Source organism: Pagrus major, chromosome 11 (genome assembly GCF_040436345.1).
Source record: "Pagrus major chromosome 11, Pma_NU_1.0".
In the NCBI taxonomy this organism is placed as follows: domain Eukaryota; kingdom Metazoa; phylum Chordata; class Actinopteri; order Spariformes; family Sparidae; genus Pagrus; species Pagrus major.
In genome coordinates, this window is record NC_133225.1 from 28,641,783 (window position 1) to 28,669,709 (window position 27,927).

Consider the following 27,927-nt stretch of genomic DNA (forward strand, 5'->3'; position numbering starts at 1 on the left):
ACCAGTAATGATGGAGGAGGAAAGAGAGGTTGGCAGCTAAGCCTGAAGTAAGCTACTTTGGCACGGGGCGACGCACGGCTGGTCGCATAGCCTCTGCTGTGTGTGTGTGTCCAGATATTTAATCAAATGTGTGTGACACCAAGTAGCTTAAAGCACCAATAAGCCATAATGCCACTTTGGGTTTAATTGGCTAAAGTTAAAGGATGAGAGACAACTAAAAGTGTTTAGGCATCTACAGAATAACAAGATGGAAGTAAAGAGTTGGCTCCTAATATCTGACATCTACAGTTGGCCTTCATTATAGCTTCAACACTATTCCAGCTAAACTAAAAGGGTCAGATAGCCCAAATCATAAAAAAAAACACTTTCTTACTTCACATCTCCTGTCAACGTCCTCACACTCACTTGCTTTCCAAAGCTGCTCAAAATAATGAAAAGCTTGAAAATCTTCAGTGTTGTGATAACTAAACAGACTTCATCTGTTGACAAGGACCATGTGATAAGACTTTCAGTGGAGATTGTTTTGTTACTAAGCTCAAAAATGAATTGTCAATCACAGGTTTCTCACTTATCCCTTGCGCAGTACGAAGCCAGCTAAACAGCTTTAGTTTTCTGGGTCCAGATTGTCTAGGTTTGCTAATTGACACTAAACCCAAAGTACAGGTGAGGGTGAGGAGAATGTCATTAGATTTGCAAGGATTTGATCATCATCCTCTGTAAACCATGAATGTCTGCACCAAATTTTTAAGGCAATCTCTGATGGTCACACTTCCTGAGTTGGGAAGTCATTCTCTCAACGCCTGTGTGTTCATGTGCGTTATGTCGCAATGTGGGAGCAACATGGACGCCAAAAAGGAGTTGTTTTGCATTTTATCGCTCAGAGCGTTTCAAAAACACGTTGACAACTGTTCCAGTATTTGAGTGACAAGGCAGAGTAAATAAAACAATACAATGACTGCACAGGTAAAGTTTCTTGCCATCAACCCAATGTTTACCTTTGTCCGCCATCTTTCAGCGTCATGTGACGTCAACAGAGGGCATTGAAGCGAATTTTCCCAGTTGGAATTTTTTTTTTTTTTTGGATAATTCCAACAGCACATATACGCTCATTTAGATCCGTTAAAAAGCTAAAAAGCTTGTCTGGATGGAGACCGTTTAGTGTTTTAAAACACTGCTTACAAAAATACTCGACACAGAAGCATACAGTTAGCACGGCTCAAAACAGTAACATGTTATTTCAGAGACAATATCAAAGTTATGATCCGCACGACACGCTTTCAACATTTTCAGTGGAACTACTTTCTAACAAAGAAATTATATGAAAGGAAACAAAAATCACAAGCATCTCCAACAAAGAAGGATAAAACCAGAAGTACCTGCCTGGCTGGAAACCACCACAGAAACATGTGAAAATATGGAGATTTTGTCATTTGGGTGAAGCAACCCTTTGACAGTATCCCAGATCAGTGACTTGTGATGTTACCGTTTCCTCTTTTAACTTTTGGACTTTCCCCAATTTTCTTCAGCAAAGTTAAGTGATTGTGGAGCAGTGCTGGCTCTTCCCTGGACATCAAACAGGCCTGGTACACAGTAGCTTCCATGCATGTTCAGGATCAATATCCTGCTGGAAAATGAATCCTCTTCCACACATATTACTGGGCCAGAAGGGATCGCATGCCTCTGCAGAGTACAGTGGTATTTCTCTCTGGCAGGTGTGTAGCTGAGTCACATGAAACAGCCCCACAGCTCAATATTTCCACCATCCAGTTTGACTGGAGGTTTTTCAGCGCTGTTGCATTTACATCATCACTGACCGAGGCCTTGAATATGCAAGCTCTTCGCAACCGTCAAGTTAAAACTTTGACTCTTTTCACGGTACAATGACAATTTCATGCATGTTAGGTCCGCTTTGGTCGTGATTTGGATGGAAATGAATAAAGTTTGTGAAATTCTCTCAGGAGTGCATCGCACAGCTGCCAAAATGCACTTTTAAGAACACACGTTAAGAACAATGTGACTGCAGCTTCCTGTACTCTGCACTATAGATTAGTGTTGTGGTGCTCTAGATCGGTCTTGGTCTCAAGACCACATTTTGAAGGGACTTGTTTTTACTCGGTCTCTTAAAAAGAGGACTCTGGATTTTATTTCAAGACTAGTCAAGACCTTGCCTGCAGGGATATCAGTGGAATTAATAACTGTTTGATAACTTCTGTAATTCATGATGGTTTCTAGACAAGAGTAACCTAGCTCACACAATAAATTGCACTTTGTTAGGTGGATGGTAAAACATGGAATGGGGTGCTGAGTAAAAATGGTTAAGTTCATTTCAGCTCCTCTACAATGATTTTGATTATTATATCAAGACATATCTAAAAGGTACACTTACGCATGTACACATAAATCAGGACCCAACGATTACATGATTTTTGGGGGGGCCAATGCTCATATAGGGAGTACAGAATTCTAATATTGATATATCGGCCGATAGACATGTATTATTTTAGTTTATTCTGGTCATTTTCCAACTTATAAAACTCAAACACACTGGTAAATAGACAATAAATACAACATTAACTTCATGCTTTTCAAGCTTCAGAAAACAAATCAAACGAATAAAAAATAAAACAAACAAAAACAAATAAACAATTAAATATATATATATATATATTACACCTACCCCTTTAACATCAATTATATTTTATCAGCTGCTTTTAAATTACACACAGCAATAAAAAAAGTAACAGCAACTAAGAATATATAAATTTTATGTACACTATGGTTTTCATACCTCTGTTAATTATCTTGTTTAAATTTTTTTTTTAATCTATTGTGTGTATTACACTCTTTCATTTCCATTTCTAAATCTTTCCACAAATTTACTCCATATACTGATCCATATCTTTGTTTCACATTTGTTCTGGTCTTTGTTTTTGTGAATATACAGTTCCCTCTCAGTCCTTCACAATAATCCCTCTAACGTGGTTATCAATTCAAACACTTGTGACAAAGACATGTAACAGAGATTTTAAAGTTTAACGATAAAATATATTGAAACTGTTGAGAGCTTCAAACACCTCGGGAAAATCAACTCAGCTTTGACCAGCACACCATCAACATCCAAAAAAGGAGCCATCAAAGACCATCAGTCATCCAAAAACTAGAAGGACTATTTGTGGCCCCACTGTCTCCTCCTGCTGTTGCACCAGAGCATCATCCAGCCCATCCTTCTGTACTGTTCCACCTGCTTCTTCAACATGCTATCTGTTAAAACCGGCCAAACTTGCATGCATAAACAACACAGCTGCCGGGATAATTGGTCTTCCCACACCCAGCCCTAAAGAGCTGAACAACACGGCTATTACACACATTGCAACCTCAATCTAACAGGACATCACGCATCCACCTCACCCCACTGCCTTCAAGGCAGAGGTACAGGGCACTGAGGTGCAGAAGGGCTCGTTTTTGGGAAGAGTCTGATCCCCTCAGCCATAACTGCCCTAAAAAATGGGCCTAGCTGAACAGACCCGCGTGTGGTTTGTAATTGCAGTTTGGTATTGTGTTGTTGTTGTATGTACTGTTTTTGTAAACTGTCTGCTGTATGTACTGTCTGTCTGATGGGTACGCTGTTGTGAAAAGGAATTTCCCCTTGGGATAAAAAATCAAGTCCAAGTCTCGTCTAAAATGACATCAGTGCACTGAAACAGAAAACTTCACTTGAAATTTTAAAATTATGAATCACCCCAAGCATCATTTTCTGCATCATGTTTTGTAAAAACAAAAGGTCTTATACTGGCCGATATGAGAAAACACACACTGATACATCTGTGATCAGGTAATATTGACTGGCTCTAAAATCTATGGCAAGAAGAGAGGTGAATATAGATATTCATTTCTCTTCTGTGGGGGTTTTCAAGCGATTGTGGATCTTTTCGGATCAATTTTAGGAGTGCCCATGGTTTGCAGGTTCCACATTGTGTGGCATGCAGTGTGGGACTCACACTGGTCTTAATCATGACTTGGGTCTCAGTTTAGGTGGTCAAGACTACAACACTGCTTGTGACGGTAACATAGAGGGTAACATTCAGTCAATGTTTGGCATGAGTTGTTTAGAAAAACTATAAAACACTTATTAGAAGCATAAATGAGCCTAAATATTTTAATTAAATGTTGACAAGTAGAATACCTGAGTAAACGGTATGTAAACAAGATATTCAGATGGTATAACAGAGTAATTTCTTAAAGTTATGAATCATTTCTTGAATTTTAAATCAGTTCTAAATAATGCAGTGTTGACTAAGAAGTACGATCCAAGTCAATAATTGAATTCTTTTTTGATAAAATATCTTTTTCTCATGGGTTCGTGCTTTATGAGCCACATTGTCTTTCCTGAAAGAGGCAATGAAATGTTCATATTGCTGCCTTGACGGAATTAAGGACAAGGATGCTTCATTCCTGAAGCCTTCATTCCGCCTTAATTTAATTAGAGAAATATTTATACTCGTTTATCATTAGGTAGACGTTAACAAAAGAACACCTTTGCCTTCAGACAGTCGTGCTGCGTCTAACAAAAAATTTAACTCCACTTAATCAAGAGGACTTGATACAACATGCACTTTTGACATTTAAAAATGCTTTATTTACTCAACAGAGTTTGTTTTACAACAGGAGAAAACGTGTTGGAATCCGACTAACATCTGTGTTGTGTAAAGCTTGAAAAAGCACTGCAGTACTAACAGTCGGGTTGTTGCGGAAAAAGATTTAAGAAGCCACAGAAGGAATGCACAAAATGGCACAAGGTAGTCAACATAAGGCAGTTATCTTCTTTAGCAGAAAACAGTCTCGACTTAAGACGGACACAAAACAAGAGATGGCAAAGCCTGTGGAAACTGAGTTCTGATGAACGTAATAACTTGTCAAAATGTACACAAAATGTCCTCATGTCCCAGTTACAATAATAACATGTTATCTAGTGTTGATTTCATTTAAATGATACTTTCAACCAATTTACATGAACATTTTAATACCCAGCTAGTTGTTCACAGGCCTTAAATCTACCAGAAAGAACAAGACATTTCAAAGTAAAACAACTCGAGGGTTTTCTCGAACACTGACGGCAACTCACAACAACTGGGGACAGTCAATCAACAACACTTGGCCATTGTTTCAGCAGGATTATCTTGATGTCCAGTCCAGAATAAATGACAACATGGTACAAACATCTGTTTCAAAGTCTTGTTTCACGAGTATCTGGCTCATTCTGGACTTTTGGTTTCAAGTTATTATTTTGGCTTGACTTTTTTCTCCTTCTCAAACTGGGCGATCTGATTGAAAATATCCATCAGGTTAGAAGGGAGGTCTTTTTTAGGACCTCCTCCTGACAGTGATGTCAAACCACTCTGTTTGTGATTTCCAGCAACCTCTGACCTTCTACTGTTTCCTATCTCTGACCTGCTGCTCTCTTCCTCTACTTTCCCCTTTCTGTCCTTCTCTCTCTGTGCCTCTTCTACCTCCCGTCCTCTGTTCTCATACCTACCACCATCAAACGAGTTCCTCTTAGAGGAGTCATGTCTCATTCTACTCTCCAAGTGTTTGGACGCAGAACCAGAGTTCCCAAAATATTCAGATTTGAAACTGGATTTCCGTGAATACTCAGACTCAGCCGACGAGCAGGACACTTTCCGCTTTCGGTTCTCGTCTAAGCTGCTTCTCCTCCTGGAAGCGCTGTCTCTACTGTCTTTCCTGTTATCTTCCTTCCCTCTCTCCCTGCTCTTATCCCTCTTTTCTTTACTCCTGCTTCTCCTCTCTGCTCTTTCTGGGCTTCTGTTCAGACTGTTTTTCCCTCTCCTTGTCCTGCCCTCCTCCCTGTCCCTCCTCTTCCTATCTTTGCGTGAGGAGTCGGACTCGTCATCATCTGAAGCTGCAGACAAAGAATACAGCTGACTGATCCTCCTCTCTTCAGCATCCTTCTCCTCTGCCTCCTCCTCATCCCTCTCTCCAAACCCTGGGCCTCCCTTCTGGTTGAGAAAGGTGGCGGAGGTGTTGGGAGGAGCCGGATACCATTCCAGCTCGTCCTCCTCTTCCTCCTTCCTGTCTTTCTCACTCTTACCCTCCTCACTCCTCCTACTCTCCCTCGAGGAGATCCTGCGATGGCGCTTACTTCCCCGCTCAGACCTCCTCTTCTTCTTTTTCTTCTTTTTGGACCTCCTGCGAGAGGAGGAAGACAATGAAGAGGAGGAGTTCCTCCTGGAGGAAGTGGAGGATGACGAAGTAGAAGAGGATGATCTCTTCCGTTTTTTCTTCATCCTGTAGAAAAGACATTCGCTGAATTTTTTTTCTCATCGAACAGGAGATGCTTTGAAGTTATGAGATGCCCTACATGCCTCTATATGCAGTGTATTTACCTGCCATACCTTTAAAAGATCAGAGCCAACTCACCTCTTCTCCTCTTTTAAGATCTTACGCAATTTCTCAGCGCTGGTCTGGCTGCTCGTAGCTTTCTCCTCCTTAGCCAGCGCTTCTTCTCGCAGGCGAATTGATTTCTTTACAGACGCCGGACGAGGCAAGGCAAGACATGACATTGGCAGGCAAGAGTGCACAGCGACATATTCAAACACATACACACCACGACCCCAAGACATGCAGCAGAGACCCCAAAAATGGTAATCGGCCATTCATTCATTTTTCATTCATTCGTGTTGGATTAAAAAGTATGGGGAGGAAAAGGGAAGTTAACGTTTTGAGATGGACAGAAGAACGTCAAAATCACAAACCACAGATGAAGAAGAAACAAATGGAGAGTCATTTATTTACCACAGAAGAAGTGGTGTGATCCAAGAGCATGTTAGTTTGCATAGAAGCAGAGGGATGGACGGAGGCAGAGATGTGTAGAGAAAACAAACAGTATTTGTTCCCCATTGAGACAGAGAAGGTTTCAACGTTACCATATTCAGACCGGGGACACGGTGTGGGACAACAGTGTCCAGTGGAGGAGACGTCGTCAGTCAGTCGAATTTTTTTTTCCGCCCCCGCAAGGCAGGTGACAAGACCATGGCAGTTGGAGGGTCAAAGGGCGGAGTCCCAGGGTCACAGACACACACATACACCAAAACACTTCATCAGTATTACAAACCACAGCGTCAGGAACATGAACGTGTTAATGCAAACATTTTTATTCACAGTGTGAGAGGATGTTCACAGAAACTTTCCTGTCAAAGTAGAGCAGCTGTAGTTGATTAGAGGTGCAATGATTAATCAATTAGTCAACTATTAAATTAATCGCCAAAAACACAACACTGACTTTAGCATATAAATCTTTAACTAATATTAAGCTTGCTAAGAGACACAGAGGTTTTAATTCTACCTGTTTAATTCCTAGACATTTTTTCCAATAACTGGTTGATGATCAGAGTGCCGAGTAACCAACAGAGAACTGGTTTTAAATGCATAAATGAAATAAAACCTGTCCTCGGATCTTAACTGTCCTCTGACATACTTGGCAGCCAGTACAGCTGCTTCAGATGTTACACCCTCCCTGCTTGAATCAAACACTGAGTCTATATAATATATGTTTGGTCAGGTTTCACAGGCCTTCATGTGAGAGGCGCTGCTTCACTTTAATGCCACAAATAAAACACTGAAGTAAGTGAGTCTGCTTTGTTTGATTGTACGCCTCTCTATATTTGACATTTTAATCTGCTACAACTGATTTTTTTTGGCCATTAGGGGCAGCGGGAACAAGCTGTGAACACAAACCGACATGTTAGTACGTGTTGCTAGTAAACAGCTGCCTATCTACACACCCAGTAGATACAGAGTAATATTAGTATACATTTGGAGTTGTCTTTCAAGTCCAATATGCACTCTCCTTAGAACTTTGTTCCTCGTCTCCATGAACTCCTAAGGGAAATATCTGCTTCTTTAGCTGCTCACTTGTTTACTGTGTTCACAACCTAGTCATGAACTATGCCATTTGGTGCTGGGCTGAATACTGCTGCTGGCTTTAGCTGAAACCAACACTAATGAGACTGAGGACTGGAAAAATGAGCTGGCAGATGCTCAAATGCTCCGTAGAGCTGAGGGGAACTGCAGAGCTCGGGATAATTCTCTATCAGTGACCCCTTTAACATGAGTAGTCATGTGATCCATTGTTAATATAAAAATATTGATAATCGGCACTTTTTGTTTATGTCACAAAGATGGAAAAAAACAAAACATTTTTACACCCATTTCAGACACCAGGGGAGATCTCCGCTGTCTTGATGACAAATTAATCAGACACACTCTCCACCATAGTCTGTTGTCTTAATAAGTGGCTGCTCGATATCTGAATCTGATGCACAGGCCTATGCACGTCACCTTTTATTTCTACTAGTCCTGGGTTACATGTGTGTGATTAGTCTGTTTACTTTAGCCTTGTTTCACACTGACATCTTTTAGCCCTGCGTTTGGTCAATTTTCATGAAATAAACCCACAAACTCAGGGCTAACTCTGCACTGGAGCAGGGAACAGCAAGCTCTAGGGCTAGGCTAAAGTCTGGGTGAGCCCTCTTTGGAATGTGCCAGTGTGCACGCTTTCTCAGCCTGGCTAAAAAGATTTCTCAGGACACATTTGGCCCTCAGCTAAGTGCAGTCTGAAAAACCCTTGAATGATATTTATTCATTCGCTTTGTCTTACCGGTTTTGTTTTTCTGTCAACGCATTCCAATTTAGGCTTAAGGGCATACTATGCAGGATCTGTCAGTTAGAGGGTGAACACAACATTCAAAATTGATTGTTGAGTCTCATTTTAAGGTAGTCAAACACAGACACTTTGGATTTGTGGCTCGGTATTTGATGACCCGGGAATGAGACACAACAATCAACTATCTTTCTGCAGAATCGCTGATGCCCAGAAACACCCAAAATAATAAGAAAATACAGGCGGAAGGCATGATCTCTGTAGACACCACCACACACTTCTAGCAGGTCATAAGTGATGACTGAATGAGATTATTTTTTGTATGAGTCTATGCATTGTTATTAAGAAAAAAATCCTGCAAAGCATACCTTTAGCTTTGATATGCTTGTTATTGTTGCCTGCCAACTTTCCAGATCCCCTGGTGTGTGTGTGTGTGTGTGTGTGTGTGTGTGTGTGTGTGTGTGTGTGTGTGTGTGTGTGTGTGTGTGTGTGTGTGTGTGTGTGTGTGTGTTGTGGCCCGCTCACCTGTATAGTGTCTGTGATCTTGCGCAGGGCCTCCTGTGCCTCAGGGTTCAAATCATCGAGAGACAGAGCTCTCCGGTACAATCCCTCTGCTGTTACTAGTTTCTCCTGTTCTTCAAGCCTAGAAGCACACATGAACAAATTACGAGAACAAACAATACCTGTTGATGTTCTGTTCCAAAACAGCATTTCTGTCATTGTCTTGTGAAGTATCACTGCTGACTGAGGTTAGGAATGTGCAAACCTGTTTTGGTTTAACTACATATTATTATGAGAAGTTACAAAGTCAAGGTACTGACTCATGTTTTAAAAATCATTTTCAGCAGCAGAGGTGTTAACTGCTTGTGATGCCTCTTCTGCCCACATAGGCTGAGCAGCATAATAATTACCACCTTTGGATAGATGCCCATTTATAGACACAAAGGCTTCAGGCACAGGTCGTTGTTTCAGGCTGCAAACAAAACTGTGCACTTGAGCTTGACGTAAAAGAAGCATTTAGTTGTTGGAGTTAGCACTGCCTCATAGCTTAAGTCAAGAAAGTCATTTAACCTTAAAGGAACTACACAAAAACTTTGTAATATTCCTCCATACTGCTCGTCTGCTGCAATCCAAGTGTCCTGAAATGGTGACATCCAGAGTTTACTCGAAACAATCCAGCTGTGACTTTCAAAGTTTCAAATCACCAGTGCAGGCAGATCCCTCTTGTGTTTGTGTGTCGCTCGGTCGCTCAAGGCAGGATGTAAATACCGGTGTGTATCTATCGCATGCATGCGGGACAAGCCCCCAGGCAAATATAGTATAGTGACTGTTTAGGCTGTAAAAATGTACTAAATGACGTTGTTTCGAGTAAACTGGATGTCGCCACTTCAGGACACTTGAATTGCAGCGGACAAAGTTTTTGTGTAGTTTTATGGACCTTTTCGTCTCGGGCACAATTGACGCTCGTTATATGGATTTTTGCTGCAGGACGGTACCCCCGCGGGTCTCGAGCTGCACTTTAAGGAATAAAAAACTACACCGGACTTCTCATCAGCATGAGGGTGAGTCGATAATGACTGAATTTCGTTCTAAAGTGAACTATTCCTTTAAGTCTAGATGATTGACTGCCTGGCTGCTTGACTTATTTTCCAGAATTTGCGGAATAATGCTTCCAGCCGTGCCACAAAGCAAGGTGATCTATGAGGTGAACCCACTGACTGTATATAAAGATGGACAACATGACAGCTCCCAAACCCGAAACCAAAACATCAAAATCACCCCGTTGGCTGGCTGCAAAACTAAAATCTTGTTATACAAATCAAATTTTTGCCATTTTAGGTCGTAGGACATCCATACTGTGGCTCTGACACCCAATTACTACAGCGCAGATCCTGGCTCCAAATGACATCATCGGCACAAAATGGTAGCGCTCTTATCCAGAATATTTAAATTTCGTTTTTGTACAGTGGGAAGAAGAGTAGACGTGTCTTTATATATGTCAATGGTGTGACCACAGAACAATTCTGTCAAAGACTCAAGAAACATTACCTGCTGCAGGGACATAAAAAAACGTATTGCCAGTGTCATGATAGCTAAAATATGAACATTGTAAGTATTTAGAAATAAAGCAACTTGCTGTCATCTGTTTAAAGATAAATTATTACATTTCCAGTGTTTTTGCAATACACTACTCACTTCTCACTTAAGTCTTTCTAAACAAGCATGCAAACTTGACAGATACCCTGCAAAGACATTGCTACATTAGTGCATTATAACTGCTGGATTTTTATCATTTTCCTTTTATTAGCATTATTGAATTGAAAGATCATACACCTCTGGACAATAATAAAGCCAAGGTAGCGCTGCTTACTGTTTTCCTCTCTCCACCAGTGTCTGGCAGAGGTACTTCTTAGCGTTGCGGTGATCTGGACAGCTCTCGAGGGCCGATTCAAAGTCTACGATAGCCTTCATGATGCTGCCTTTGTTAGCATACCTGTGAATAAACAATGGAGGAGGAACATAGAGTAATGATTAATGCACACAGAAGGACTATATAGTATAGTGTGTGTGTGTGTGTATATATATATATATATATATATATATATATATATATATATATATATATATATATATATATATATATATACACATATATATAAAAATATAAAAGCACTTTTCTGCATCATTTATATGTTCTGTTATGAAGGAATGGAGGAGTTCCCTTCTGGTTATATTATCACAACAGTATTCTTTATCAGGTTTAAATGCGCAGATGGCAGAGTTTTCTCTGTGTTGTGAAAAACTTAGGAGCATGTATTAAGCTGGGGGTGTTGGGGAACCTCCTTGAAGAAAATGTAATGTATTTAAACTAGGAATGCAAATTTTAAGCAACTTCTTAAATCAATAGTGGGCTGCCTTAATCAATTATCGGTTAATCCTTAATTTACTCGTGTTAATTAAATACAATTGCTCATACCAGTATTTTTGGATTTTATTTTTATATATTTGATTAGCAAGTATTTGTAATTTGTAACAAGATACTTTTTGATGTATTTGCGCCTGTCTCTGATGGCTGTTTGATACATTTTTAATCAGTTAAATTCTTAACAGCCATTAATCGATAATCATTTAAATCCCTAATTTCAACAAAAACATATGCAATGTCCCCTATATATTACCATATCTGTGTACAAAGACTTGGAAAAGCTACAGCTGACAATAAATAAATATTACCCAAAAAGCTTAAAGACAAAACATGCTCCACTGGGGACCAACTACAACCCTTGAAGTAATATAGTTAATTTTGATGCTATCCACCAAGGCTCAATGTTAGCACCAGTCATAGGGCAAATGATGGTACAACTGCTTCACTGACCAGCCAAAAAACAAAAAACAGCCAATCTACTGAGCGGCTGCTAAATGTGAACATTCACCAACAATTTGGCCAGTGGACAAACAGTTAATTTCATATCCTGCTCGCTACATTGATCTTCATTCAGCTCAAGCAGTGGCCACAACAGCCTTGGTGCTGCACCCACACCTTACAGTGGTTGGGAAAACCCTGATAACGATATGTGTCTGAGTAATTACACAGAAGATGCACCAAGCCAAAGACAGCTTGTCTTTGTAGCATGGACCATAGAATTATGACAGGAATGGGTGAAGTTCCTAAATATTGTTCCTCATACTTTCTTCCAAATTAATTGATGCATATTTGTTCTCTAAGACATCCTATTTTTCTCTCGTGTTGTGTTCTTCTTGTAAAAAAAACATCCACACCAGTGACGACATGTGTGGCTCGCGTCTACATTGGTGGCTCTACACAGCTGCAGTAGTTCGGCATTATGAGCGCGACAACAGTGTTTGTTGTTCTTCTTCTGTTTTTATTGGCTGCTCACAAAACAACTTTAAAAAAGGTGCAAACCACCACCTACTTTGTGTAGAAGCTGCACTTGTTAAGTCAACGAAAGCAATTTGGCTTTGATTATCGGCTACATTTACCGGCTAAAACTTCTTTATTTGCCGATAACCAATGTAAATTTTCCATTATGGGGCCGATAATTTATCTGTTCGATATATATCATGCATCCCTAATCATTAATCCTCAGGTAGTTTGTATAAGAATCAACTCACAAAGCTCCTCGTGCCACCAGCGCTTCTACATTACTAGTGTCGATATCCAACGCTTTGTTGTATTCATTCATGGCTTCCACATGACGACCATGTTTGAAGTGGTCCACACCTGCACGGACACTGAAAGACAGACAAATAATATGCAAAAAAATATATAAAAAGGTTAAGTTGTTCAATTTGTGCTGTGGTAACTATGAGAGACAATTTAATGAAACACAATGAAGGCACTACACCATCTACGCATTTCCTATGGTCAAAGTCAAAAGTTTAGCTTTACCACTTCAAGGCCCATGATGCAGATTGCTTCTTCCTAATTACAGAGGCAAAATCCTCCTCTTGGAAAAGTTTGCTGAGGAGAAAAGAAGCACAGGGAAGAACTCTAGTGACCGTCAAATCATACTTCTCTCAGCATTGAAGGCCTTCCATTTCATTCTCTATAAACTTCACTCACTATTTTGACAAGAATATTATTTTATTGACAGTTCAGGTCTGTTTCCACTGAGATTTTATTCAGTTTATAGTGATGTAAATATTACTGTTGCTGCTCAAGAGATAATATAGTTATATAATTCTATTCCTGTTCTGAATTATTCTTTTTTTAAAAAGCAATGATTTCGTAATGAAAAAGAACCGGTAAGAATATGGAAAAGGAACCTTAAAGAAGTATCAGTAAGAGCAGTAGTATCGATAAAAAAAAAAAAGTAACGATACCCATCACTATTAATGACATAACTGCGACTTTGCTTAGGATTGTCAATGTTGACTGATTGAAATCATAAAAATGAGCAGCCTGTTGCTGAAAATACAATCCTCAAACTCCAACAAATTATGGTGTGTTGACATGTTTACCTTTGTAGTCCTCTCATCATTGATGGCGGGTGGGTGTCAGTTACCCCCACCTTCTCCAGTAGGTAGTCGACCACAGAGGGGTTGTGGTAACCATGGCAACTCATCAGTATACACTCGTACGTCTGATTGGAGTCTGCAGCTGCACGAACACTACGACTAAGAGGAGAGGAGTCAGAGTCTCACGCTAGGACTGAGCACTAACTTGATCTACAAGAAAAACACTTAACAAGACATGATTCCAGTTAGAGCTTTTCATGCTTGAAGGGTGTATTCATCTTCTCTGGTGGTCATAAAGTGATTAAGAGGCTCGCAAAGAAAATGTTTAAATGAGCATTAATTGAGAATGCAGCTTGTCTGTATTAAATATTGAACAGCAGCTAGAATCATCTCAAGAAAAACATGACATGAAATGGTTGCTACCATCAACAGTCAAGTTTCAAAGCGTTTTAAGTTATATTGTATCGTTTTTTCATGTGTCATGGCGTGTAGTTACCTGTAGTGCGTTGGCAGCTCCTCCCGCGCAATGACACCCAGTTTGATGTGCTCCAAGCTGGGAGAAAGAGAGGCCTGGTGGAGGGAAACTGTGATTTTCTCCTGGTAGCGGTCAATATCTTTCACTGCAGCTACAGAAAAAAAAAGCATGGAATTTAGGAGAAGATTCGACAAATTTTTCTGTGAAACAAGAGGAGTGACAAAAACAGCAAAAACTCCTTGAAGAAATGTTCTACAGACATTTAGGTGTGTTTAACTTATGAATGATTTTCTAGTGGTCATTCTGATTGGTACCCTTCAATGAAAGAAAATTATTTGACAAACTATTCTGACAAACTATTATTCATTGAACTCATTTTTAAGCAAAAATGTCTGGTTCCTGCTTCTCATACATGAAGATTGTCTGTTTTTTTCTGTTTCATATCATTGGGTACTGTAGTGTTGTTTGGACATAAGAAAACATTTAATAACATCACCTTAAACTCTTAAAATGTGATGTATATTTTTCACAGTTTTGATATTCTATGAGCCAAACAGTTAATTGAGAAAATAATTAGAAGATTAAAAGGGACATTATTATTTTTGCAGCCCAAATATACTCCATCACAACATGCACAGCATGCAATCATGTGGAAAACCAGGCCACATGAGAGAGATAGCATTCACTTTCATTCACATTTCTAGCTAACTGAGTTCATCATGTAATATAATCTCCACAATCAATTGAGGCCCAGAATCCCAATACGTGATTCTGGGAGACTGGAGGGGTTGACTGGATAAGAACTTTGTTGCTGCTCCCACTGAAAACAGCATGATGCAAAATACAGTCTATGCTCTATAAGTCAAAATCAACTTGTTGTGGATGAAAGGCTAAAGTCTAAGAAGCTGCCAAAGAAAGTCTTCACACAGCTGGATGCTTCAGACAAAGCCAGCTCAGACACTAACCTCTGATGAAGTCCCCAATCTGGTAGTAGGACAGAGGATCATCATGGTTGCCAGTGGAGGGGATTTCTCTGATGTGACATAGAGCCTAAAGGTAAAAAAGGAAAGGAAAATAATAAAGATGTATTCACATTTTTGGGGGGGATATTTAAGCCTTTATTAAACAATCATAGTGTAGCATCAGAAAAGATTTGAAAAGAGAAAGGAAGATGTCATGTTTTGGATTAGTTTGTAATAGGGATGTAACGGTTACCGGTGTCACGGTAAACCATGGTAACATTCCCGACGGTGAAGGTTACCGTTTAAGTTTTAATTACCATGGTAACCGCCGCGGTCGATAACCACGGTGTGGAAAACTCGCGAGATACTTTATCCAAGTCTCCCTACGCAGGCGCAGCGTGCAACGTGCGCTTGTTATGTAGTGAAGAAGACATGGCGGAGGGAGGACGTGATAGTAGCGGCCCTCAAGGCATTTTTCCGCCTTCAAAGAGAACCAAATCTGAAGTCTGGGCGTATTTTGGTTATTATAAGAATACTCAGGGACAGCTGGTCGAGGATGGCAGCCCTATCTGCAGGAGCTGCAAGAAGAAAGTTGTTGCGAGGGTTGGCAACACATCCAATTTACTTACTCATTTGCGCAACCATCACCCTCAACTGTTCAGTGAATGCAAGGTAAATTAACCTTAAGCTCAGGTGAATGATGTGTGTATGTCGAGTTTTCTCTGTCTAATTTGCTGTTGTCACTAATGTAAACTGACCAGATAGTGGTATAACTGAACGAAGTTGATCCGTGATTTGGCACGTTATCTGAACCGCTTATTAATTGTAGATTTCACTTTTTAAAGTCGACCTAATAATTCCCCAGATATTGATGCAGAGCTGCAGTGAGGAGGATTTGAGACAAACACGTACTGGGTGGACTGAGTTAGTGAATGCAAACTGACTGAGATGATTGACTTTCATCTCAGCTCCGTTCACCGGAGCAGCATCTACCTGTGGCTCAGCAGCCGTTTGACCAATCAGATTGACCGAGTCCATTGACAACAGACGAGCAAGCGGACAGAGACAGACAGCCAATATATATAAGTAATATCAGAAATATATAATACTTGTGGATTATTTGTAGAATAGACTATATATAAAGAGTAATATAAAATGGTGAATATAACAAGTGTCTAGATAGAGATAAGAGCCAAAACAGAGCGTTCATAATTAATTTAACAATAATCCTTTTTGTTTTGATCTAAAAGATTATCCAACCTGTTTCTCACAAAAGTGATATGATCTAGATTGTGAGTTTTGTGATCTGTTGGTTGCACCCTTAGTATTAAGTGACAATGACAGTAATAATTAATAATGACATTTTCTATTCATTTTTTTCACAGAGAGGGTCTGCTGGCCAATCGAGTGCTACTGCCCGTACATCTCATTCTACCTCTGTAACGCAGACATTACAGGACGCGTTTCAAAAACAGGCTGCTTATACCCTAACCCTTTTAATATATAATAAATCTATTCAAATATAAATCTTGGTGAAATTATTTCAATTTATCAGTGTATCAGTGTTTTTTCAACATTTTGAAGACATTTTAAAAATACCGCGGTATACCGATAACCGTGATAATTTTGGTCACTATTACCGTGGTGTGAAATTTTCATACCGTTACATCCCTACTGTAGAGGATAAAAAAGTACAAGCCAACCTGGGACGATGACCAATTTTTTACGAGGCTCTTTGCAAAAATTCCAAACGCTGATAGTCACCGCATTATTATGGGTGGGGACTTTAATCTGGTGCAGGATGTGACTCTCGACAGATCTTCCCCTACACAAACCACACTATCCAAATCAGCGAATGTAGTAAAAACGTATGTATCGCAGTTGGGAATCTCTGATCCTTGGAGGTTTAAAAACCCCCATGGTAGAGCTTTTTCTTTTTTTTCCCATGTACACCACACGTTCTCCCGAATAGATTTCTTCCTGCTTGATAATAATCTCCTAGACGCCGTGAATGCATGTGAGTATCACCCAATAACCATCTCTGACCATGCTCCCACCACAGTTGACATTAGTTTTCCACGAGATACAACTCCACGCTCACGATGGAGGTTCAGCTCGCACTTGTTGTCAGATAATACATTCAAAGATTTTGTTGCGACTCAAATTCGTTCTTACATAGAGTTTAATGACACCCCTGATGTCAGCAGTAACATTCTGTGGGAAGCGCTTAAAGCTACTATTCGTGGACAGGTGATATCTTATATTTCCCAAATGAGAAGGGCTGAGCAGGCTAGGCTGGTGGAAATTGCAGAGGAACTTTTACAGCTTGATGGAACCTACTCCACCTCCCCATCCCCCACCCTCTATAAGAAACGGTTACTGCTACATTCGGAACATGACCTGTTAATGACACGCGTAGTGGAGAGACAGCTGCGACAATCGAAACAAAACTTTTTTGAGCAGGGAGATAAGGCTGGAAGATTATTGGCACAGCAGGCCCGCGCAGCTAGCGCTTCTAGATTGATTTCTCAAATTAAGCAACCTGATGGTAGCCTCGCTTCTGATCCAACAGTTATCAATAAGTGTTTTTCTGATTTCTATACCACACTGTACACTTCTGAATGCAACCCAATTACTGCAGCGACCCCCAACCCTTTAGACCGGTTAACATATCCTCAAATTGAAGTAAATATCGCCAGAGAATTGGGCAGACCCATCTCTTTGTTGGAGGTGCACGAAGCAATCAATTCTATGCAAAACAGGAAATCTCCCGGTCCCGACGGTTTTACAGTCGAGTTCTTTAAGGCGTACTCGATGTTACTAGCCCCCATCCTGGTGAGAATGTTCAATGATTCCTTTACTGAAGGCAGACTGCCAACGACCCTGTATGAGGCATCTATTTCACTGCTTCTGAAGAAAGATAGAGATCCTACCTCCTGTGGTAGCTATAGACCTGTCTCACTTTTAAACATAGATTATAAGATTCTAGCTAAGGTTCTCGCCCTCCGCCTCCAAAGTGTGATGTCATCAATAATCTCCTTAGACCAGACAGGCTTCACATTGGGGAGACATCCATTCTTTAACACCAGAAGGCTATTGAACATTATATACTCACCCGCGTCAAACACTCCTGAAATTGTAGTGGCGCTTGATGCAGAGAAAGCTTTTGACCGGGTGGAGTGGGGATTTCTATTTTTTATTTTAGAGAAATTTGGCTTTGATTCTAATTTTATTTCTTGGGTTAAACTTCTGTATGCCATCCCCTCGGCTTCTGTAAATACTAACGGCGTCCATTCAGCATACTTCCCTCTCAAACGTGGGACCCGGCAGGGATGTCCGCTTTCACCTTTGTTGTTCAATATAGCCATCGAGCCACTAGCCATCTGGCTTAGAAACCAGAATGAGTTTGAAGGCATTTCTCGTTTCGGTCTAGTTCACAAACTCTCTTTATATGCTGATGACCTTCTCTTATTTATTTCAAACCCCACATCCTCCCTCCCCCCAATTTTGTCAACTCTGGATCAGTTTGGGCACCTATCAGGGTATAAATTAAACATTCAGAAAAGCGAGCTATTTTTTGTTAATAATTTGGCGAGATCTCTCCCACAATCCGTGTTTCCTTTCAAAATAGCTGAAGAGGGATTCAAGTATTTGGGGGTGGTTATTACCAGCTCCTTCAGGGAACTCTTTCAGAAGAATTTTCAGCCCTTATTAGATAAATGCAAGTCGGACTTGTCCAGATGGGCTGCCCTCCCCCTGTCTCTTGCAGGCCGAGTTAATCTCATTAAGATGGTAGTTCTTCCGAAATTTTTGTATCTTTTTCAACACATTCCAATTTGTCTTAATAAATCCTTTTTTGTTAATCTCGACCAACAATTTAATACTTTTATTTGGCATAATAAACCAGCCCGTATTAAGAAAAACATTCTTCAACTTCCCAAACCTGAAGGTGGGCTAGCATTGCCAAATTTTCGCCACTATTTTTGGGCCTGCAACATTAATAAACTTATATATTGGCTCCATGGTGAAGGTGCAGACACCTGTCCACCCTGGGCTCACACTGAGATCTCATCTTCCTCTTGCTCTCTACATTCTATGATATGTTCACAGCTCCCCATAAGTGCCCATAATGTCTCACCTAATCCGGTCGTCACCAATACAATTAAAATTTGGATCCAGTTCAGAAAGCAGCACGGTTTCCATAGGGCTTCGATTCTTTCCCCGGTTTTGAATAATTATGCATTTCTCCCTTCCCGCTCTGACCCTACATTCCGCATATGGTCGGATAAGGGCCTCAGAACACTTAAAGACCTGTATGAAGAAGGTGTTTTCACGTCTTTTGCATCTATGTCAGATAGATACAACCTGCCTAATAGCCATTTTTTTCGGTATCTTCAAATGAGACACTTGATCCAAAAGCAGTTCCCACATTTCCCAAACCGCCCCCCTGAAGCTGAAATAGACCAACTGCTGTCTCTCGACCTGCAACAAAAGCGACTGATATCTGTCATTTATAATAAGATTGCACTTCTGAGCCCAGCCCCCACTATATCGCCTAAAAACGTATGGGAAAAGGATTTGGGGGTAGACATTACTGATGTCCAGTGGAGAGATATTTTAAAACTAATCCATTCTTCGTCGATTTGCGCCAGGCACGGTCTATTACAGTGGAAGGTGCTTCACAGAGCCCATTTCACTAACGCTAAATTGGCAAAGATATATCCAAGTCACAGTGATGCCTGTAACCGCTGTAAACAGTCCCCAGCCGACCATGTGCACATGTTCTGGTCGTGCCCGAGGTTGACCAACTTTTGGTCCAATATATTCCAAACTCTCAAACAGGCTCTCAACACAAATTTAGAACCAAATCCCCTGACTGCTCTTTTTGGTCTTCCTCTGCCTAAAAATCTCCCTGTTTCTACACAGCGTGTCATGGCCTTTACCACCTTGATAGCCAGGCGTGCCATTCTACTTAAATGGAAGCATGTTTCCCCACCGACCCATAACAGTTGGATACGGGAGATTTTACAATGTCTAAAGTTAGAGAAGTTAAGGTTTTCACAGAAGGGATCTCTGACAGCATTCCATAAAACTTGGGGCCCACTGCTGGATTATATTAGTAACAGTCTTAATGTTACTCCTGATGATGCCGAGGACGCTTCTTAACTGTCGGAAAGAGAGAGTACCCCCCCCCCTTTTTTTTTTTTTTTTTTTTTTATTATTTCTATTTATTTATTTTCTTCTATTCTCCTTTGATATTTATTTATATTTGTATATATACTTACATTTGATATTTCTTCTTTGATACATTTGATACTTTATCCTTTTTTTTTGTCTTATCTGTACTAAATTTATTTGTGTAAAAAAGTACAAGCCTCGAAATGTTGTGGAGTGGAAGTATAAAGTAGCATAAAAAGGGAATACTCAAGTAAAGTACACAAACCTCAAAATTTTACTTAAATACAGTACTTGAGTAAATGTACTTAGCTACTTTCATCACTGCTAGCTGTGTGTGCTCTGATCCTTAAATATGTATCTGTTCCATGTTTGTTTTGTTTTTTAGTTTTGTTCCAGCCTGATCTATACAATTCCACCCCCCCACCCAAAAAAAAAACCACACATCTTAAAGCAAGACTGAAGTAAATGCAACTTAATGAAAATAATATTAATTTCATGATCTTATAAATTTTTAAGACCTGTCGAAATAGTATTTAAACGTTTTAAGGACCCGCAGAAACACTGTATGAACACAAGTGAAAGTTCCCCCTTTTTTTAATTACTTCTTTGGAACTGCAGATGAAACAGAATTTATGATTAAAAAATTCAGGATTTTGGACTCCCACTCAGCCATGAAAGAGTCAAAAGCATGACTCTTGTATGACTTTTCCTCACTGAATCAAAGCACTTTGATGACTTCAAACTGACTCATTCAAGCTTTTTAAACATTAGCCCCAAAGAACAGGAGGCGAGGGGATGTTGGTGTTATAGGATTACATGAAACAGTGAATTCATATTTTTTGATGTCTCAAGATGACTCTTTATCCAAGTCTCAGAGAGCTGTGTCTGTTAATTATTTCATGCCATTTATGACTGTCTGAAAGGACCTGAAAATGTGTGTTTTCAGACAGCTTTTCGAGCAACTGAATCCCACATGAACATAGTATTTCCTGCCAAGGACGAGGAGTTAGAACAGTTTTAGTTATTTCACATGAGGTATTGCTATATTTCCTTTTGTGTCTATGCTCTTTTCATGTGGTTGAAGTGGGAGGGGCGCCACTGGAAAAAAGTGAAGTAATTTACTTCCACATGCCCTTCAAGATTTAGTCATCTTAGAATCAGAATCTCAAATCACTCTCATATAACTGATGAGGCAGATAAAATGTAGCCAAGTTTTCAGGGGTTTTAAAATCCCAACTTGTATGGAACACACCTGATAATTTAGGGCAAGGTGTGTTAAACAATTAAACTAACTCATATACACAAACACACACCCTTATCCATCACACAGGTTCCTGTTACTGTGAGGCAGCTGATGACGTTAACATAAACCAACAGCAGGTAGTCAATGATTAACCAACATGGTCTTTATAGAGCAGGCCAAGGTCCAAGTGTATCACAGAAAAGATTTGAGAGTGTTGTTATGAACACTGGAAAGGTGACAAAAACCTACGACTCAACTACGAATAAGCTGTCTGGGGGAAGTAGTCTGTCATGATCACATAACAGGGTTAAGATTCTTATTTAGAAAAGTGTTAAGCACATGAACTCTGAGCATCTGACTCAAAACTCCCTAGTTTGTAAAAAGGGAAACAAATTGAGAACATACAGTAGAATTTGCCTTAAATGTTAGTCAAACTGTTTTGTGGGGGAACTGGAATGTCTTTCCCATTAATCCAGAGTGTGAGCCAGAATTTCTTAGTTGTCATGCATCTTTGAAAATATGAAGATGGATGGTGGGATTGGCCCAATTTAGGTATGCCTCCAGATGTTCTCTGTCATTCTACCAGGTGTGTGGTCAGATGGGAAACAAACACAGTGGAAGTTACAAAGGTGACTATAGTTCTGTGAATTCCTGGAAGGTTGCCTGTGCCACTTGTCCCTCTGAAACTTTAGGGCAGAAGATTCCCAAAGGTTAAATGGTGACAGCATAGTATTTATAGCTGGGACGCACAAATTGCTGACCGGTCAAGCATGTGACTTTGCTTACTTAAGATCAAAATTTGTGCACGAAAAAAGACATTATTTACTCAGGAATTCCACAGAACCATAGAGCTGGTACTTCCTGTGTTGCTGACCAACTGATAATCCTTCAAGTCATTTGTATCTACAATTGATCTTGATCTGTTAAAATGTTTATGACATGGCTCAAGTGTACACAACTGATTTAGCTTGCGGACCTACCGACAACTCTAGGTCTTCTATGTCTCTCTTCAGTCCTCCTGCCGTGCTAAGCAGCGTGAGAAAGAAGCCATATTCTCTAATGTTGTTGATCCTCCCCACCACAATGTCTCCTCTTTCCAAGTCCCTGTACAGCATGGTCCTTCTTTCATCGTAAGACACCTCCATGAATAACTCCAACGGTGGCATGATGGCATAGGGCTCTGGGAAAGAAAAAGCAGAAAGCTGCATCACAAATGTCGCATAGAAAGATGCATTTCTTAAAATAAATAGGCCCTGCTTATCCTGAGAGTATATTCACATTTAGATGCTTAAATTTAAAAAGGCATTTTTTTCCTGTTTGCAGGCTTTTTCCTGCCACCTCCAGCTCTTGACAAAACTAAAAGGTGTCCTCGCAGAAAACAATTTTTAGTGTTGCACTTTGTGGTTTTCTGTCATTTGTAACTGCAGTTGCAGCACTATGCTGATGTAGTGCTCATGGCGTGGGGCTATACCTTAATCTGTAGAGTCCACTGTGAAAGCAGGATTAACGCAATGCCGAATATAAATATAATAATCATTGGATTATTATATCATAAAATGATTATATATTATATAAAAAATATTTTAAAAATACAAGTCATATTGATGTAACTGCAGAATATACCAGTGATAGGCCTGTCACGATAACAAATTTTGCTGGACGATAAATTGTCCTAGAAATTATTGCGATAAACGATAATATTGTCGCTTTGAGACCATTTTTCAACTAATATAATGATAATGGCAAAATAACGCAAGTACACCCTTTCAAAGATCAATAAACCTTTAATTCTAAAGAATATTTAATATTGGAATGTGAAGAAGACATTTTAAATATCCAAAATAAATAAAGATGGAGGTTGTGGCCAAAGCAATTGAGCCATGGCCAGCCACGGTTCCTTACTGCAGCAACAATGTTAGCACCATTGTCTGTAGTGATGTGGAGGCGTGACGGTACACGTGATGATGATGACGTATGTTTTTTTCAAGGTGTTTCCCCGGTGTCCTCCTGTTAATCTAAACATGTACCAGCTGTCTGTTTATAATCATATGGATGCTGTTATAATGTGTTGTGATTGAGATCCTGACCCACCAAACATCCTGGAAAGTGACAAAGTTACGTTTTTCTATAATTTACATAATTACATAATCGCCATCAGTAAACTGGACGCTGTCTGACTATTTCACTCGCGGGGTTCACTAAGTTCACTGAGTCTTGTCGGGAGGGCTGACCGTCACCATGACAACAGTAACTGACCAGCGCAGTGATTTTTTTCACCGCGACAAACACTTGGTGAGTTAAAGTTTTTTGCCGGGGACAGACGCTGTTTTTCGGCCAGAAATGTGACGAAGAGTCGGTCAGACCGGCAGGCTGACAGACACTTATCCACGAATAACTGCGGTATTTTTTTCCTCATATAAGTTGTCAAAGACACGACCAGTTACTACGTTACTGTTGTTTGGTCCTGTAACGTTGCTTTGTGGGACATTTATCTTTATTTTGTTGAGTGAAGGATCTGTAGAGTTATCAGACACCAACACCATCAGATCGACACACCCTCGCTCTGCGCCGCCAGCTCAGTTCGCCAATACTGCGCCTCTGATACCTCCGGAGGCGCAGCGAAATTTCACCCCTCGCCACATCTGAAACTTTCACACAAAGGCGGATGCGGAGAATTGCCGCAGGAACCCCGCATGCAAACGGCAGTGTGAATGGGGATGGTGACTGACATGAGGAAAACAAACAAGCATGCAAATGGAAATTATCGAGGCCGGCAAAATTATCGAGCTCATTTTAATTTATCGTACGATTAATTGATTTATTGATTATTGTGACAGGCCTAACCAGTGAATACATAAAAATAATAACAATAAAAAAGAAAATGAACAGTCAGCCCAGCAGACGTGTGCGGTGACAGACGATGATCATCAGTGTCAGTGGCAAATCACCTTGCATTATGGCAGCAACAAACTATGTCAGTAAAAAAGGTACCACTTCCCCCATTTGGCAGTACTTTGGGTTTTGGCCTAATGACAGAGGAGAACCAAGAGACACTGCTGACGTGGTGTGCAGGATTTGTACTAATGCAGTTGCCGCAAAAGATGGACAGACCACGAATCTTCACAACCATTTGCGTGTACACCATCCAGTCACTTATGCAATATTGCCATCACATGCAACTGGCCCTAGCAAAACAACTAGCTAACAACAGCCAACCATATCTGGGGCTTTCTCAAAAAGTACAAGTGTGACAGTGAAAGATGGAAGCAGTGTACAGATGCTGTAACTCGCTACCTAGCAAAAGAAATGGTTTCTTTTAATAAAGGTAGAGAAGAGTGCATTTAAGGCCATGCTGCAGACATTTGACAAGCAGTATGACCTGCCAGGTCGTAAATTCTTCTCCCAAAGTTGTACAACGACATCAGAACTAACATTTTCTGCAGTGCTGGATGATGTGGAACATTTGGCCATGACAACTGACATGTAGTACAGCTGTAACATGATGACTTACATATCACTGAAAGCACATTATGTCAGCAAACAGTGGACACTTGAATCGAAATGCTTACAAACAAGCTTCATGCCAGAAAACCATACAGCTGACAACCTAGAAGAGGCACTGTTGGGGACCATACATGACTGGAAAGTAAAAGAAATAAAAACCTCCTGGGAAGTCAACACTGCTTTTTCCCCACAGGTTAAGATGATGTGAGCTGCACAAAACACACGATGAACTGAAATTCCTTCAGCATTCCTTGATCACGGCAATTAAAAAAGTGTGTGCTGGCTGATACCTAGCTTATTGCAATAATAGGCGATAAATTTCCAAAATGTTAAACCATAGTAAATGTGCATACTGAAGCTATTGAAATGACACAATAGCCTATTACACCAGTGCAAGCGTGCAAGCAGACACACAAACACACACAAATTACTTGCATAACTAAGCTTATATGTTAAGGTTGATTTAGTTGGGCTGAATATGTTTTCCCTGACAGGAAAGGACTGTGCAACACGATGGGGCTGAGGGAATCCTGGAGCAGGTGAAAGCCATCAAACAGGTATTTGCTCAGGACAAAAGCCACTGCCCGCTCCCGCAGCTTACATGGCAGGACCTAAGTGTTCTGGAAGCGGTTAACAGAGGGTTGAAGCCAGTAGCGGAGTTCACAGATATGCTCTTCAGACAAAACTGTTATTCTTTCCTTACGTCTGCCCATGTTAGCCCACCTGGAAAATGTGCTGGAGTAATCGGAGGAGGATGCCAAACTCACAGCCGACCTGAAGGCAGATATGGCAATGATGCCGACCAGAGGATGATGCGCAAAGCACTGCTTGACCCAACATACCGAGAGGACCACATGAAGCCACCCGAGCTAAGTGCCACAAAAACAGAACTGGTAGCAGCGATGGCGGCAGCAGTAGCAACACCCGCAAGTCCGACACCTGGTTCTGTACAAGTGACGGAAGAGGAGGAGGAATCCGGTGCTGGCCCCGCGCCTAAGAACAAAGGTTCATTGGGCAGCCTTCTTCGGAAAAGAGCAGCCACGCTCACTGCTGATCAAAAAGCTGAAGCTGGGATGACAATGTACCTACAGGAAATGGCTATTGATAGAGAAGAAGACCCACTAACTTGATGGAAAACTAACCAGGGACAGTTTCCTCTCATGGGCAGCTTAAATCAGGTTAAATCACGATGTTACGATGTAGAGTGCTCAATGGTCGATGACTGTCGTCCATCGGCGATGGCTGGTTGCATCTGTCGTCCATCCGTCCAACCCTACTTGTAAGCTGCAGCACATTAGAAACTTACTCCTTCTGTTTTTACCCTTCACAATTAGAGTCTTGGTTATACCAGTAAACACTGTATTTATGCTTGTCAGGGTGAACTTCAATTCACTAGGACAATTTTACCAGCAGGTCACTCTATAATATAGCTTATATTCATCTTCACAGATTTTCTCAAAAACATAGAAAAACTATGCTGTATTTTTGTACTTTGCTGTTCAGCAGAATTATTAAAACTCCTAAAATGCACCCCTTGTAAAAAGTGTTAGCCTGAGCCAGTGAAAAGCATGTTACACATGAACATGTGTGCACATAATCAGGATGGTACCACCTCCATCTCATTTTGAGCCTAGAAAAAAAAAACCCTTGTGTTTTTCAGTCGTCCATTTTACACCCATCTGACATCCAACATGACTGTTGATGGGCTCTCAGTAATGCCAAAATGCAGATGACCTACTCTTAATATCCTGTGCCTGACTGTGTAGCGGCTTAAACTAGTTAGACCAGCTGCCAGTACAAAGACAAAGGGATTTAACTGTTTTGCTTAGATCTTTATAAAAACACATTTAACAGCTTAACATGGACAGAGCCTGAAACATGTAGTGAAAACACCCACCTGCAGCCTCCTCCTCCTCCTCATGCTCCCCTTCCTGATGAGTGGCAGTCTTCCATGCTGGACAGAACAAGATGTCAGCCTTCCTCGCAATGAATTGCTCCACAAGGGGATTGTCCTTCCCCTCACCCCTTCTGCACAAAAAAAACAACACATGTTCCACAGAGACTTGTTAAGTGAACAGTCTTGTGTCACACTAATTGTGGCGTAATGCACAGAGTGAGACAGCTGCATAGGAAGATACACAAAATAAAGAGTCAAGGCAAATTATTATCATCGACACACTCGTGACAAAGGGTGGCATACAGGACTTCTGTGAAAGCTGCATGTGGAGCTAGAAGTGAAAACTTGCCAACATACCTTTCATAAGTGGCCTTGCACAGGTCAGACACCACAGCTTGGAAGTCAGGGTTTTCTGTTTGTTCACATTTGAGTTTGTTGAACAGTGGCTCTCCATGGTATGCCAAACACTGCCTCAACAATTCTCTGTCCATTCTGCTTTTACAGGACTGCCTTCACATTGTTGTACGACTCAAAAATGCCGTAACCGTTGACTGCCGGTTGGCTAATGGTTAATAAAACTTAGCCGTTAGCAAAATTTAGCAAATGTGCTATTTGTCTTGCGGTAGAGACTTTTTTTATTTTAAATTACAGGACAAACCAATCTATCAGATTAACGTGCCAACTCGCGAAGTGTTTAAATATTGAGGGAAAGGACGGGGAGCTACAGTTTAATGGACATAACTTCAACATCCACGGTGCTCTGCGTCGTTTAGCTAGCTAGCAAAACAAACGCTGGTCAGTCATGCTAACACACTGGCACGTTGAAATTACGAATCATCTGATTTTTGTAAAAACTCACAACATTCCGATAGTTTTACGTATCCGAAGTTCCTTCATGTCCTACGACACAAAACACAACTGCTATTTTATTTGCACAAAGTTCAGCTAATTTAGAAAACTCATCTAGTTAGCTGCCTCACACCGTGCATGACCAATACACATGGAGGAGTG

The 27,927-nt window shown here is 40.6% G+C and overlaps 1 protein-coding gene across 1 annotated transcript; it reads right to left on the reverse strand.

Moving 5' to 3' along the window:
• Positions 1-4,610: 4,610 nt before the first annotated feature.
• Positions 4,611-27,927, reverse strand: ttc14 (tetratricopeptide repeat domain 14). The gene is made up of 12 exons (XM_073475945.1): positions 27,274-27,927; positions 26,917-27,047; positions 22,496-22,695; positions 15,098-15,182; positions 14,154-14,283; positions 13,661-13,816; positions 13,089-13,160; positions 12,812-12,931; positions 11,049-11,171; positions 9,203-9,320; positions 6,436-6,539; positions 4,611-6,303 (listed from the first exon to the last, which is right to left on the reverse strand). The coding sequence occupies exons 1-12, from the start codon at positions 27,405-27,407 to the stop codon at positions 5,280-5,282; spliced, it is 2,397 nt and encodes a 798-aa protein (XP_073332046.1). The 5' UTR covers positions 27,408-27,927; the 3' UTR covers positions 4,611-5,279.

What these genes read in the sequence shown, in the direction of transcription:
- ttc14 (XM_073475945.1), bottom strand. Translation starts at nt 27,407, where the DNA reads ATGGACAGAGAATTGTTGAGGCAGTGTTTGGCATACCATGGAGAGCCA. An exon ending in GAGCTGCCAACGCACTACAG is followed by an intron (nt 13,817 to 14,153) that starts GTAACTACACGC and finishes CTCTCCTCTTAG; the next exon opens with TCGTAGTGTTCGTGCAGCTG. An exon ending in GCATCATGGGCCTTGAAGTG is followed by an intron (nt 12,932 to 13,088) that starts GTAAAGCTAAAC and finishes TCTGTCTTTCAG; the next exon opens with TGTCCGTGCAGGTGTGGACC.